The 12,530-nt window shown below is 54.9% G+C and overlaps 6 protein-coding genes across 6 annotated transcripts; 2 read left to right on the top strand and 4 right to left on the bottom strand.

The window, feature by feature from the left end:
• Positions 1–131: 131 nt before the first annotated feature.
• On the bottom strand, positions 132–383 carry VDBG_08362 (conserved hypothetical protein; the record flags this gene model as incomplete). Its single annotated transcript, XM_003001271.1, has 1 exon — positions 132–383. One exon carries the CDS (start codon positions 381–383, stop codon positions 132–134), a length of 252 nt encoding a protein of 83 aa, XP_003001317.1.
• Positions 384–1,680: 1,297 nt separating this feature from the next.
• On the top strand, positions 1,681–2,428 carry VDBG_08361 (transmembrane protein; the record flags this gene model as incomplete). Its single annotated transcript, XM_003001270.1, has 2 exons — positions 1,681–1,898; positions 1,965–2,428. 2 exons carry the CDS (start codon positions 1,770–1,772, stop codon positions 2,388–2,390), a joined length of 555 nt encoding a protein of 184 aa, XP_003001316.1.
• A 714-nt stretch (positions 2,429–3,142) lies between these two features.
• Positions 3,143–5,198, bottom strand: VDBG_08360 (hexose transporter protein; the record flags this gene model as incomplete). The annotated part of the gene is made up of 7 exons (XM_003001269.1): positions 3,143–3,288; positions 3,484–3,729; positions 3,794–4,002; positions 4,066–4,339; positions 4,529–4,678; positions 4,737–4,916; positions 4,982–5,198. 7 exons carry the CDS (start codon positions 5,196–5,198, stop codon positions 3,143–3,145), a joined length of 1,422 nt encoding a protein of 473 aa, XP_003001315.1.
• Positions 5,199–7,040: 1,842 nt separating this feature from the next.
• VDBG_08359 (predicted protein) lies at positions 7,041–7,833 on the bottom strand (the record flags this gene model as incomplete). The annotated part of the gene is made up of 3 exons (XM_003001268.1): positions 7,041–7,462; positions 7,527–7,656; positions 7,717–7,833. 3 exons carry the CDS (start codon positions 7,831–7,833, stop codon positions 7,041–7,043), a joined length of 669 nt encoding a protein of 222 aa, XP_003001314.1.
• Positions 7,834–8,180: 347 nt separating this feature from the next.
• VDBG_08358 (conserved hypothetical protein) lies at positions 8,181–10,403 on the bottom strand (the record flags this gene model as incomplete). The annotated part of the gene is made up of 6 exons (XM_003001267.1): positions 8,181–8,761; positions 8,827–8,927; positions 9,023–9,226; positions 9,276–9,919; positions 9,976–10,177; positions 10,372–10,403. The coding sequence occupies 6 exons, from the start codon at positions 10,401–10,403 to the stop codon at positions 8,181–8,183; spliced, it is 1,764 nt and encodes a 587-aa protein (XP_003001313.1).
• Positions 10,404–10,867: 464 nt separating this feature from the next.
• Positions 10,868–12,192, top strand: VDBG_08357 (formyl-coenzyme A transferase; the record flags this gene model as incomplete). The annotated part of the gene is made up of 2 exons (XM_003001266.1): positions 10,868–12,065; positions 12,137–12,192. 2 exons carry the CDS (start codon positions 10,868–10,870, stop codon positions 12,190–12,192), a joined length of 1,254 nt encoding a protein of 417 aa, XP_003001312.1.
• Between the last annotated feature and the right edge of the window lie 338 nt (positions 12,193–12,530).

Below are 12,530 nucleotides of genomic sequence, written 5' to 3'. Positions count from 1 at the left end.
GGTTCGTCCATATCCTGCGCATGTCATCTTCTGTCATCAACTGACAAAAGAAGGAAGGGACATGATGCTTTCCCTCTCCAGCACGGGTATCGCCTGCAGCGCAATCTCTGGCCTCATCCTCGCATAGTTGACTAGAAACAAGAAAGCACATCTTCTTGATCTCGAGGCTCTGAATGTGCATGCATCCAATAATATCGGGGAAACAGCGCCACCATGTCGTTGTTGCTCATGGTCATGTTGGCCACAATCTTCTTGAGGGCGATCTTCTTGCCCGCATTGTTCTTGTCCTTCTTTCCTCCGCTATTTAGCTCGAGTCGCAACTCGGCGACTTTGCCCTTTGCAGTTGTTAGCCTGGGCAACGCCGGCGGCGGCATGTACGCCATAAACATGATGGAGGCGGGATGCGACGTCGACAGCATGGGGGTATCTTGGAGGAGGGAGAGGAAGAAGCGAGAACCAGAACCAAGGGGTATCGTGATGCGCAAAATTCAGTCGATCGGTCGGTCGGTGGTGGGTTGGTATGCTGGACAACAAGACGAGGTGACAGCCCGATGCCCACCGAGGCCTGTGATGTCTACGACATGGCGACCGCCGATGGCGATCAAAGGGGGGCACAGCAGTGACGGGGCAGGAAGGATGCTGGCTATATGCAGGGGAGAAGGAGGGACGAAGCACTTACCCTCGCGAACAGCTTGGAGTCACCTCCGGCCTGTGAGCTCGACATGGTGGGTGGTCGACACACACGTCGAAGGGGAAGGGGGGGAGGGGGGTGGTGGACACAGCCCAAGACTTTCAGCTAAGCCCAGAAGCCTGTCTGGGTATCTGGTACGTCTGCCTCGGTTCCGAGAGACAGGTGAGTTGCGCGCGCGCAGACGCACACGCAGACGATCAAGGCTTGGGGTGGGCGATAGAGCGGCACACCAACCCAAGACAAGGCAACCCCTCACGTCGAGCTGGGAGGGGGACCAGGGCACCTGAGGGTAGAGCTTTCGACCAGTCTCCCTAATTGGAGGGTTCGTAGGTGCTGCGGCCGGCGGGAGGCGGCAGCCAGGCCAAGGTAGGTATTTGTTCGTTTGGGTTTCTTGTTTTTTATGGCTATGGCGGGGGTCGATAGGTAATATGTCACATGGGTCGCCCAAAAAGTCGAAAGTCTGCAGCACTGCACAAGCCAAGGGGGGTCGGATGTGCTCTGTGTCTGTCTATCTGTCTGTTGGCTCTAGAGGAGGGTGGGTACTGTCCAATGGATTCGCGATGGCTCGTAGGGATTGAGGTGAGCTGAGGATTGTCGTCGAGCTTGTTCCGACGTCTATGAATCGTGAGAAGCCCCGGTCGCAAAGGGATATGGTCGGATGTTGTTGGAGCTGTCGCGAGCAGACGCAGCACTGTCGGACAGGAATAGGGGAGAATTCCAATCCATGGCCCTTCCCCCGTCCAATGTCGAGTCCCCTGAGCCTGAGCCTGGACCTCGTGTCAAGCTCCAGCGTTCCCGGTGCTGCCGGTGGGGTTCGACGTCTTATCGTCGTGTTCGATAAGCTAAGCGAAAGCACTGGCACCCGCCCTCTGTTCAGTTCCGAGCTCAGTGGGAGGTGGAGGTGGGGCGCGCTGACTGATGCGGATGCGCGCAAGGCCAGCTTCGACGTTGCCCGTTGCCTCGAGCCTGTGCATCGCAAGCTTGTTTCCACCCTCATTAATTCAGCTCAGCCTTGTCAGCCAGCGTCTTTCCTGCTTCGAGCACCAGCTATCCCCAGTCAAACCAACAATCCGACGCCATGTCTCTCGTCAAAGGCGACACCCCTCGCTGGGTCTCTCAGCTGCACTCGCCCCCTGCCTCCAAGCAGAAGGTCAACGGCATTTCCGACCCGAACGGCTACCCTTCATCCCAGTCCTCCGGCTCCAAGGTTCGTACCTCACCTCCTCATTCCGTCTTTCGCCTCATTCAGTGGCCCCTCTGACAGCTCCCACAGAAGCAGAAAGATGTCAAGCACACACCGCGCAAGCAGCCGACCCCCGCCGAGATGGACACGCTCAAGGTCAAAAAGGCCTGGGAGGTCGCCCTCGCCCCCGCCAAGAACCTGCCCATGACCGCCATCATGATGTACATGTCCGGCAACTCCCTCCAGATCTTCAGCATCATGATGGTCCTCATGGCCTTCAAGACGCCCATCACCGGCCTCTTCGCCGTTAACTCGGCCTTTGAGCGCTTCGAGTCCGACACGAACAAGGGCCAGATGTTCCAGGTCAAGATGGCCTATCTCGCCATGCAGGTGCTGGCGCTCGCCGTCGGCGTGTGGAAAGTCAACGCGATGGGGCTGCTGCCGACAACGCGGTCAGACTGGTTGGGCTGGGAGACTGTGAGGGCGCCGCTGGAGAATGCGATTGCTGCTTTGTAGAGCGGAACACGTTACAATCAAACAATTATTTCTTCTCCATCTATGTGGTCCATGCTACTCCGTCGCGGGTACTATTCATACTGCAGGCCAAGCAGGCCATAATCGCTTTCCGCGGGGGTCTTGGGCAGTGGCTTCGGAGCAGCATCGCCGTTCAGCACTGCCGTGAAAGCCAGACCTAAATTCATCTGAGCATATATCCTACCTGCGCAAGGTGTTCCGTTTGTGCACAATGGCGTAACTTGTCCAGGCGACCTATTTCTCACTATCGCATGACGTGACATCTCACTGTCCATAATTCCCTACAGTTTTCCGCAAACATGTCACAAGTATATGGCGAATATCTGGTTTGTGGTCCCAAACTTGACAATACTTGGATGTTCAAGTACGCGCAATAACTACAGCCTTCATTCAATATATGACAACATGATGACGGCAAAGCTGGGTGAGGCAGTGTACCATGACGCAGGGACGAAATTTCACGCGAGAATGCAATTCATAAGGAATAAGCATAGAATCTTTTCGATATTTGCGAGGTGCCAGAACGAATTTGGAGGCGCCTGCCGACTCCATAGAGTACGCTTGACTTGGAGTGCTACGAGCCTTCTGACATGCACATTCAACAGCACGGAACGATTCAATCATGCCCTTCAGGCAATGTACTCGACAGAAAACACAAAGCATGCAATTCATATAGCTGACCGTCCAAAGTTCAGTCCAATCCCACAGCAACCCATCGCAAATCGTAAACCACCTCAAACCCTCCTCCCCGCATCCTCCACCTCCCCTGCGCCCACCACCTTCTCATCCTCCAGCGGCCTCTGCGCCCCAGGCACATCCTCATGCACAACCTTCTCGACAGCCATGTTTGCGTTCTCCGCAAAATGCTTGTCCTCGAACACTGGTCTCGGAAATTAGCAAACCACGCCCCCCAGCACAGCCAAAGGCAGGTCGACTCACAGAAAGCCAGCTCCTCGAGCGTTCGGCCCGCCGTCTCGGGGAACATGAACCACACAAAGCCCACCTCAAAGGCGAGCCAGCAGCAGTAGAAGATGAGATACTTCCAGCCGGCATTGTCCATGCCGATGGGGTTGACAAAGGTCGTGAAGAAGCCGGCCAGGCGGCCGAAAGAGCTGGAAGAAAGGCGATGCCCGCGCGAAGCGCAGCGCGTAGGGCCACAGCTCGACGAGGTAGGTGTAGGTCAGGGCGTTGTAGCCAATGTTGTAGGCGGGCGAGTAGGCGAAGATCCAGAAGAGGGTCGCCGTCGAGGCGGCGTTGTTGGTGTAGTTGTTCTCGTTGGCGTGCATCGCGCGCTCCATGGAGACGGTCCAGGCGATGTAGACTGTGCTGCGTCAGATGTTTGCTTCATGGGTATGGGGTGGGATAAATAGGAGGACTGCACGTACCGCAGAGGAGAGAGAGGACGCAGGTCATGTACATGACGCGACGCCGGAAGCGACGGACGAGCAGGGCCACAGTGGTGCCGCAGATGAGACTCCAGCCTGCAATGCCGAGGTTGACTTTCTGCATGTCTTGCGTGTTCGTCCAGCCAATCTTCTCGAGGATGGTGCCGAGATAGTAGGAGATGAGCGTGTTGCCCGACCATTGAGTGAAGCTGGGGGTGCTGTGTTAGCACAGATGGTATGAGAAAGGTGCGGCGCTCGAATGGGTGACTTACAGGCCGAGGAACATGGTCACGAGAGCTCGACGCCTGTTGCCGGCAGTGGCCAGGATATCCATCCAGCTCATCTTGGCAGCGTCCATCTCGATACGAATAGTTGTCTGGATCTGTGCCATTTCTGCCTTGACAAACTCCGAGTCGCGGTCGCCCTCGGCGTGGTACGTGATGAACACCTCTCTGGCCTCTTCAATGCGGTCATTGACGATCAGCCAGCGGGACTCTCGGGGAGGAAGCTGCCGAATCGATATCAGTGATCTTGTCTTGAAAAATACTGCAGAGGGGCTCTCACAAAACAAAAGGTGATCTGCAAGAGAGACGGGGCAGATTTGCAGCCCACGAAGGGGATCCCTCCAGGGCATAGTCATTGCTGATGGTGTTTGTGCCAAAGGGTAATACCAGCAGCCCATTATCTAGTAACGATTAGGGAAATTTTTCCATCACTGATCCATACTTGACTTACCTGGCCAACAAAAGTAAGCAACGTTGAACAGCGACGTCAGAACCGGTCGTTCCTTGGGATAGCTGAGCTCGCCAATGAGCGACGAGCCGGACACGATACAAGTTGGGATACCAAATCCGAGGATGAGGCGGGCGACAATGTACATGCCAACTTTTGGCAGTCAGCGCAATGCTTCTGCTGCTCAGGACACGAGATGAGAATAGCCTACCATGCGTCGAGAAACCCTGCAGCAGAGCACCCACGATCATGATGGTGCTGCCACCAAAGATGGACCATCGGCGGCCCCACCTATCGTTAACATACGGGATGAAGGGCAGAGAGAGGATCGCGCCGAGGGAGTACGCAGCAGCGATTATGCCCTGCAGAGCCCCGCTGGGATAGTCGAAGTCTAGTCGGCGGACGGATTAGACACGAAGACCGTTCATAGCTCGACCCGTCGGTCCGTGTACGTACAGTCTTTCCATGCGCTGACCATCTGGAGAGCATTGATCATTTGAGAGTCGAAGCCGGACGTCAGCTCGATACCCATACACGTTGGGAAAAGCATGAGGTAGAGGTATCGCAGGTTTGGCTTCTTGTACCAGGCGACCTTGTCTTCCTCGGAGATGCGGGTGATGATGGGGTCGGCAGCACCCGTCTCGGCCTTGCGACCGCTACTGTGGACGACCATGGTGGCGATTCTGGCAGAGGGGTGCGCAGATGAGGCGACGTTCTGACGATAGATAACCAGTTGAGAATTTTAGCTATGGAACAGTGGATTGGGATGAGAGCCCTTAGGTTGAAGACAGCTCCTCGGAAACGGCGATCATCAGAGGCAGGAAGCCCGGGCACTCTCGCCTTATATGCATTCCCAGACCACGCCTGACCCCATGTCTATCAATTGCCCTTTCCTTCACCCCATGGGCAATATCGCGAGCCGGGCGGACGTGTCGCATGGAAAGCGACGCTGAGGCTTGGCAGCATCTTGGTTGAAGGCCCGATTTCAAGGCTTGGTTGGACGACGGTGCGAGCGGTGGAGAGACCCCATAATGGTTGCGCCAAGAGCTAGATGGCATATTATCCACGGTTTGGGCAGCCAGCGATGGCGATCCCAGGACGTTGTGACGATCAAAGTGGGACGGCTCCAGGTCTGTAGCCGTCGGGACGGGGATATGGAGACGCGGGGGGGCGTAGATGCGGAGGTTCGCGTGGACAAGGGGGTACGTCTCCCCCGCATATCGGTTCTTAATGGCACCTCGTTCCCCAGGATTGAGTCAGTGGCATATGGAGTACACTGTTGCTCTACCTTGAACATCGAATTATTCCCCGACCTACAAGACTGCCTAGGGTGACAGGAGCGGCCTCCTAGCAGGCCGAGGGCCATCCTATTCAGCCGGTGCCGGTGGTCGGTCGCTCGGGGAAGCCAGCAGCGAGGGCAAACGATCGCCAATTCGAGTCGAGTCAAGCACTTGACTTGATGCCCGGCTGAGTGGCCGGTTCCTTGGCTGGGTGTCTCTGTGTTTGACCAGCACCGCCAGTCAGGGAACGCGTAGTCATGCCATGGACTTGGGAAGCGGGCAGTGCCGAGATTGTCGGTTGCCCATCTGATGCAGTGTTGCAACGCAGCCATGAGGCACGGAATTCTTAAATGCATGTCAGACGAGAAATAGCAGGGTCTTGCCCAGGGTCGGAGCGATCGATGGCAGTCATTCAGGATCTACATAACCCGAGACATATCTGGGAAAACAATTGGTTGGCAGAACAGGCTGCGGGAGAAGTTTATCTGGTGGCAGTGGGACTTGCAAAGTCGCATTTGATGTCTGCGCCAAGTTACTCAGTCTCGGGTTGTCCGCACCACCAAAGATACATTATAAAGGCAATACTGAACAAGAAAAGAAAATATGAGAGGGAAAAGGCGATGCCAGAAATCACGTCCCTCACGATATCCAAGGCACCTTAGCCTGGGTACTGGATGCCATACTTCCTCATAAGCCAAACCCCTGAGCCCCTCGCCATGCCGGACTTTGCTAGTCGCGTCTAACCCGGCATACGTGCGACATACGAGTATCGATAGTGAGCCAAGATCACAATGGGCTGGTTCACAATGCAGTCATTACCAAATGGCCAGTGCAAAGGAAGTCATCGAAAGGACAAAGTCATGAGAGAGACAGACACGAGGCTGGGCCCAAGGTGGTGGCCAGGGTTGCCAACCCCCGCAACTCTTAACTCACAACTGTGCCAATCAGCGCCCGACTTGTCAGCGTTATCCGATACTGGCGTACAGTGTTCCCGATGAGTTCACACCTGCCCGGCCCGTTGGCCCCTGGTGCAGGAGTGTGAATTCAGCTCGTTGGCACAGTCTGCGTTCCTGTCACTGACATAGGTGGGATGACATGGCTTTCCCAACAACACATCACGAGGCCTCCAAGTGCAGCTCTCATGCAGCTTATAAAGCTTCAGAACCATGAATTCGACAATGATTTACTCGTCTTGCATCATAACTTTCCAAGGTATCTAGCTACACGCCCCACCATCACCAGAGCATCATGCCTAGAGCAGCAGCCAAGACGCCAAAGCCAGGCTGCACAGGACCAGCTCCAGCCGCAGGAGAAGCAGCTGTCGTCGCGGCGTCGCTCGCAACCGAAGCGCCCGCTCCAGAAGACGTCGGGCTTGTTGTCAGGGGCGCGGCGGTGGTGAGGGCAGCACTCTCGTCAGCCGACGAGGAGGCACCGGTGGTGGTAGTCACCGCAGCCGTCGCCGAGGAACCATTGCCGGTGATGGCAGCGGCGGACGACTCACCGGCCTTGGCCGAGCTCGGCTCAGCGGTGGGCGTGGCGGCGGCCTTGGTTGATGTCGTCGAGGTCCATGGGATTCCACAGACGCCCTGCACATCAAACTCCTCTGGAATGGGGATCCCAAAGGCGTCGCAGTTCATTCCGTGGCGCCAGATGGCCTCTGCAAATCTCTCGTCAGAATGGTTCTTCCATCCACAAGAAGCTCACGCGAAGCCGAGACGCACCAGGCAGCACATTTGAGTCGCAATTCTTGGCCAAGCAGCACCAGAGTGCATTGCGCTTGGCGTTCTGGTTGCATACGCAAGCAGGGTCATCGGCGCAGGAGCCCGACATGCTCCTGAAGTAGCAGTTATTCTGCATATGCATCAGTAATTCACGTCGTTGTCAGCGTTCAATTTGGCTGGAAAAACTGACGTCGCATGTGGCATCCTTATTTTGCTTCTCCAGGTCGTAGCGAGAAAAATACTGCGCTGAGGTTGAGGCCGAAGCCACGGCGATGACGCCGAGCACAAGGTTGGTGATACGAACCATGGTGAGGGCAAACAATAGCAATAACGAGCGACTGAATATGAATGGAAATCGACGACGCTGTGTGTTGGTAAAGGAACAAACACCGAGAAATTCATTCATCCGCCTCAGCGATCTGGGGTTTCCTCATCAAATATCCGCCTCCATCAACCTAATGCAAGGGGACCCGTCACGATGGCACTAATAAGGCCCCGGAGAAGACCAGATTGGGTAGTTAGATCTCCGGGTGCCGCATAACCGCCCGAAGGATTCGAGCGAGATTATGAGACCAGTGTCCAGACAATGGATCCACCTCGCCCCTGGATCTTCTCGAAAAAAACAATAATAATCCACATCTAAATCATTCAGCCTTATATCCTACTCTTGTTGCTCAGCAAACTTGCGGGAACCTCCACAACCTTGTCCCTGAAATAATCGATGAACCCCTTGCCGAAGCCATCCAACCGATGGGAGCTGCTCACACCCCTGCCAAGAATGCCGTACACCACAAAGTGCACGGCGAAGATGCCAGGAAACTCGACCCTCTCCACGGCAAAGTCGGCTCTGAGCTCATCGCCAAGAAGCGTCTTCACCCTGTCGATGGACATATAGGTGCGCAACCACTCCCATTCATCGTGCCGATGTACAAAGAGGCCAAAGTTCAGGTTGGATCCTTTGTCACCCGACCGGCCGAGTGCCACGTCTCCAAGGCGAACCTTGCGCAGATCTCCTCGCAAGGCCGAGATCGAAGGCGAGGGCGTATCATAGGAGTCACGATCCTCGAGCAGCTCGTACTTGGGAGGTCTTGCCACATTGAGCTCGGCCTCGACATCACCGTTGACCTTCATAAAACACACCCGCTCTTCGAGATCGGCCTGGCGCCACAGGGACGGCCAGTACGCCACGTACGGGCGCGGCACTGCGGTGCGGAAATCCAGAGAACTGTGGAAGCCTAGACGATGATGTCGTCAGATATCACCCTTGTCGTTGATTCTACACGCAAGCGGGAAAACCTACCAGAGAAGTGCCTCAGCGATATGTCCTTGAAAGCTTGACCGACCTGCGCCAGCGTTCGAAGACCTGTCGCTTGCGCGAAAATTCGGAAGTAAACCGTGCTGCTGTTTTGATCTCGAGGGTCGGATGCTGGCGTTCCGATGCTGCGCTGATCATGAGCATCTATTTCGGCACGAAGTTCCAGACGAATCTAGCCTACCGTTGGAAGTGAAGTGCATCAAACCCTGCCTGTCCCTCGTTGCCTATCCTGCTCCTGATTTGCTTTTCGAACAACTTGAACTTCTCGTCAACAGCATAGCCGGTGGCATTTACCAGGAACTGCATTTCGTATCCTCCTTTGTAGAAAATCGCCAATTTTGTAGTGTCGGGAGGAGGGGCACCTCGGATGCCCGAAACATGAACCCTAGATAATGTCAGACCAGGTTTACAGGATGAGCTGTTGCGGTCAGTACCTATCAGCTCCAACTTGCTCCATGACTACCTGGTCAAGGTAGGCCTTCACGTCGCTGTTGAGATACACATTTCCCTGGAGCTCATAAAGAAGTTGACTCCTGCACGTGTCGACATTGACCATGCCACCGGTGCCAGCATGCTTCGTGATCACGCAACTGCCATCGTGTGCAACCTCGGCGATGGGAAACCCGGGCTCTATGAAGGCAGCGAGGTTGTACGCTTCGAAGCCAGCAAAGTTCCCACCGGTCACGTATGCCGAGCACTCGATCATGTGGCCGGCGATCAGAGCCCCGGCAAGTTGGTCATAGTCGGTGTTGGTCCAAGACCACCAATACCACGCGCACGCAATGACTGGACTTGCGTCCGAGACCCGGCCGCATATGATGATGTCGGCTCCATTTTGGAGAGCTTCGTATATAGCATGCGCACCGAGATAAGCATTTGCTGACACAATCTTACGGGGCTCTCGATCATTCTTCGAGAATTGCATTGCTTCAGGGAGAAGATTGACATGCGGATTCGCCGCATCGAGGTGAGGGAGAGAGTCGCCAGGCCCCTGCGGCATTGTATCACGCCCAAGCTGAGGTAGGATGTCATCTCCAGCGACGTAGGCTACACGCATGCCGTAGCCTTTACTGTTGATCTGTAATGCATTCTTAGTCATCTGTAGTTCAGCGATGCCGCAGAAAGTCATCTTACCAGCTCAGCTACTTTCCTGGCAAGCCCTTGAGGGTTCAGGGCGCCGCCATTGATGGCCACCTTGATCTTCTTCTCTGCAATCACATCAATCGCTTGTCGGATGCCTTCCCAGGCAGTTTCCTCGTAGCCTGGGTGTTTGCCCTGAGCATAGGCTTCGGCATTATTTGCGATATTGACCTCTAGAACGCTCTCAATCCATGATCTCAATATGCGTCGAGTTAGGTGTTATTACCAGCAAGGTAGTCGCCTGTGATGAAATCGACGTCACCAAGTTTAGCCTGGTTGTACATCTCAGATGGCGGGTCCCGTATGGTTGAATGAGTAGCAAATACCGAATGAGAAGTCTGGGGAATGTATGCTGGTACCATGGTATCCCGAACAGTTCGCGATGCGAACCCGGTCTCACCCCAAAGTCGCCTTCTCGCCATTTTGGATTTGTTGTCATGATGACCACGTATAATCCGAGTTCAAATAAACCTGTGGCAGGGGCTCAAAGAATGAAACAGATACATTGCCCGCCCTTATAGCCAGCCATCTCTGGAATACCCCTCATGACATTGACTGCCGGGTGCACCGGCATTTGGGATCGCCGAGGCTATTGATACAACAGGTGAGAGCCGGAGTTTCGCGTCATCAGTGTTGGGAGAATTGGGGAAGGTCTCAAGCCATGATGGTGGCGAAGCCACCACACTGTCGGAGTTTCGCGCTCTCATGTGTTGATCTTCGGAGTGTTGCGCAGAACTCCGGCCGGCAAGCCGGGCACGTAAAACTCCGCTTGCCCCAAAGATCACCGTCTATAGATTAGCTGCGAGCACGCGCAGACCCGACCCCTTCTTGAATGTTTTCTGTAATTATTCGTCAACCTTGGTCTCAGTCATCTTAAATTCCCAATATGAACGATTGCTCCGTTACTGAAGAGGCAGCTCGGATTCTGCATGAGGTGCTCCTCAATGACGTTCGTTTGGGTCTATCCGCATCCTTCAGAGAGGCAGCCAAGAAAGTGAATTTCACGAGTGCGGATCCGAGACCATTTGTCTTGACGCCTGTCAAGTTCACCGAGTCATCTTCCGCGCTGACGGCACTAGCTGCAACAGCCGCCAATGTCATCGCATCAGAGCGCTATCACATCGACTACCAGGGTGTCGAAGTCAACACCGACCTCGCAACACTATTCCTGGGCTCAGTCCTCCTACCAATGGTTGGCGGCAAGTCCTTCATGCAACATGAACAGCTTGGAAAGGAGTTGGCTGCCATGGACATCCACGACAGCTCAGCGCAAATCCATCGGTATGCGACAAATGTCTACAAGACTAAGGATGGTAGATGGTATCATCTCCACGGATCCATGAATGCCAAACCAACGATGACCATGCTCGGTATCGAGGAATCCGACGTCACAGCGGATGAGGCATTCAGGATTTACTCCGAAAAGGTCGCGCAATGGGATTCTCGAGAGATTGAGCAGGTGGCGAACGACCAGTATCGACAAGCTGGCGTTGTCTGCCTCACTCCAGAAGAGTTCCATGCCAGCGAGCAAGGCAGAGCCATGGCCGAAAAGCCGCTCTGGTCAGTAACACCGATCCCCGCACCTCGCAAGGCGTGGCCTCGTCACGAAGGCAACGAAGACCTCAAACCGCTTGCCGGGATCAAAGTCTTGGACTTGTCCCGAGTCATAGCTGCGCCAGCGGTCTCGAAAATTCTGGCTGTTCTCGGCGCCGAGGTTCTACGTGTGTCCTGCGACACGTTGCCGGAGTACGCAGCTACCATGGTCGATTTGCAAACCGGCAAGAGGGACACAAACCTGAATCTGAAGACGGATGACGGCAGAGCCAAGCTCAGGGAACTGGTCAAGGATGCAGACTTACTTGTCGATGGATTTCGGCCAACGGCACTAGCGAAAATCGGTTTCAGCACCGAGGTGCTGAGGGCGCTGAACCCGAGCTTGATCTATATGCGGGAGAATTGCTACGGATTTGACGGCCCCCTGGCCGGGCGGTCAGGGTGGCAGCAGATCAGTGACTGCCTGGTAGGCCTCGCACATGTGCAAGGAAAGTTCCTCGGGCTGGATGAACCGGTTGTCCCGCTCCTACGTAAGCTGCAAACTCCTTGTAAAAGGTCTTTTCATGTTTCTAACTTCACGACAGCGAACTCTGATTATCAGACTGGGCTCGTTGGTGCTGTTGCTGCAATGCAAGCACTGCATGCCAGAACACTTGAAGACAGGACCTTTGACATTGACATCAGCCTGACCCAGTATAACATCTGGCTTACTCGTCTCGGGCTCTATTCTGTACAACAACAGCAGGAGCTAAGGGCGCGGGATCCCTCCTTTAGTCCCCGTCATTTCGATGACATGGCCATTTTAGTGCAAAAGACATTTGGGTCATTCAAGAAAGTGCGTCCTGACCTGTTCACTCGGCCAGACTTCTTTTGGCCCATGAGCGGGGATGAGTATGGCTTGAAGGAAAACATTCATGTGTTGGCACCTGCGTTCAAGTTTTCGTCGTCCAAGCTGGAATGGTCGATTCCGTCCGGTAGGCGGGGACGTTCTACGC

Source organism: Verticillium alfalfae, genomic scaffold (assembly GCF_000150825.1).
Source record: "Verticillium alfalfae VaMs.102 supercont1.12 genomic scaffold, whole genome shotgun sequence".
Lineage (NCBI taxonomy): Eukaryota > Fungi > Ascomycota > Sordariomycetes > Glomerellales > Plectosphaerellaceae > Verticillium > Verticillium alfalfae.
Note: the sequence above shows the minus strand (reverse complement) of the source record. Positions and strands in the feature narration are given on the sequence as shown.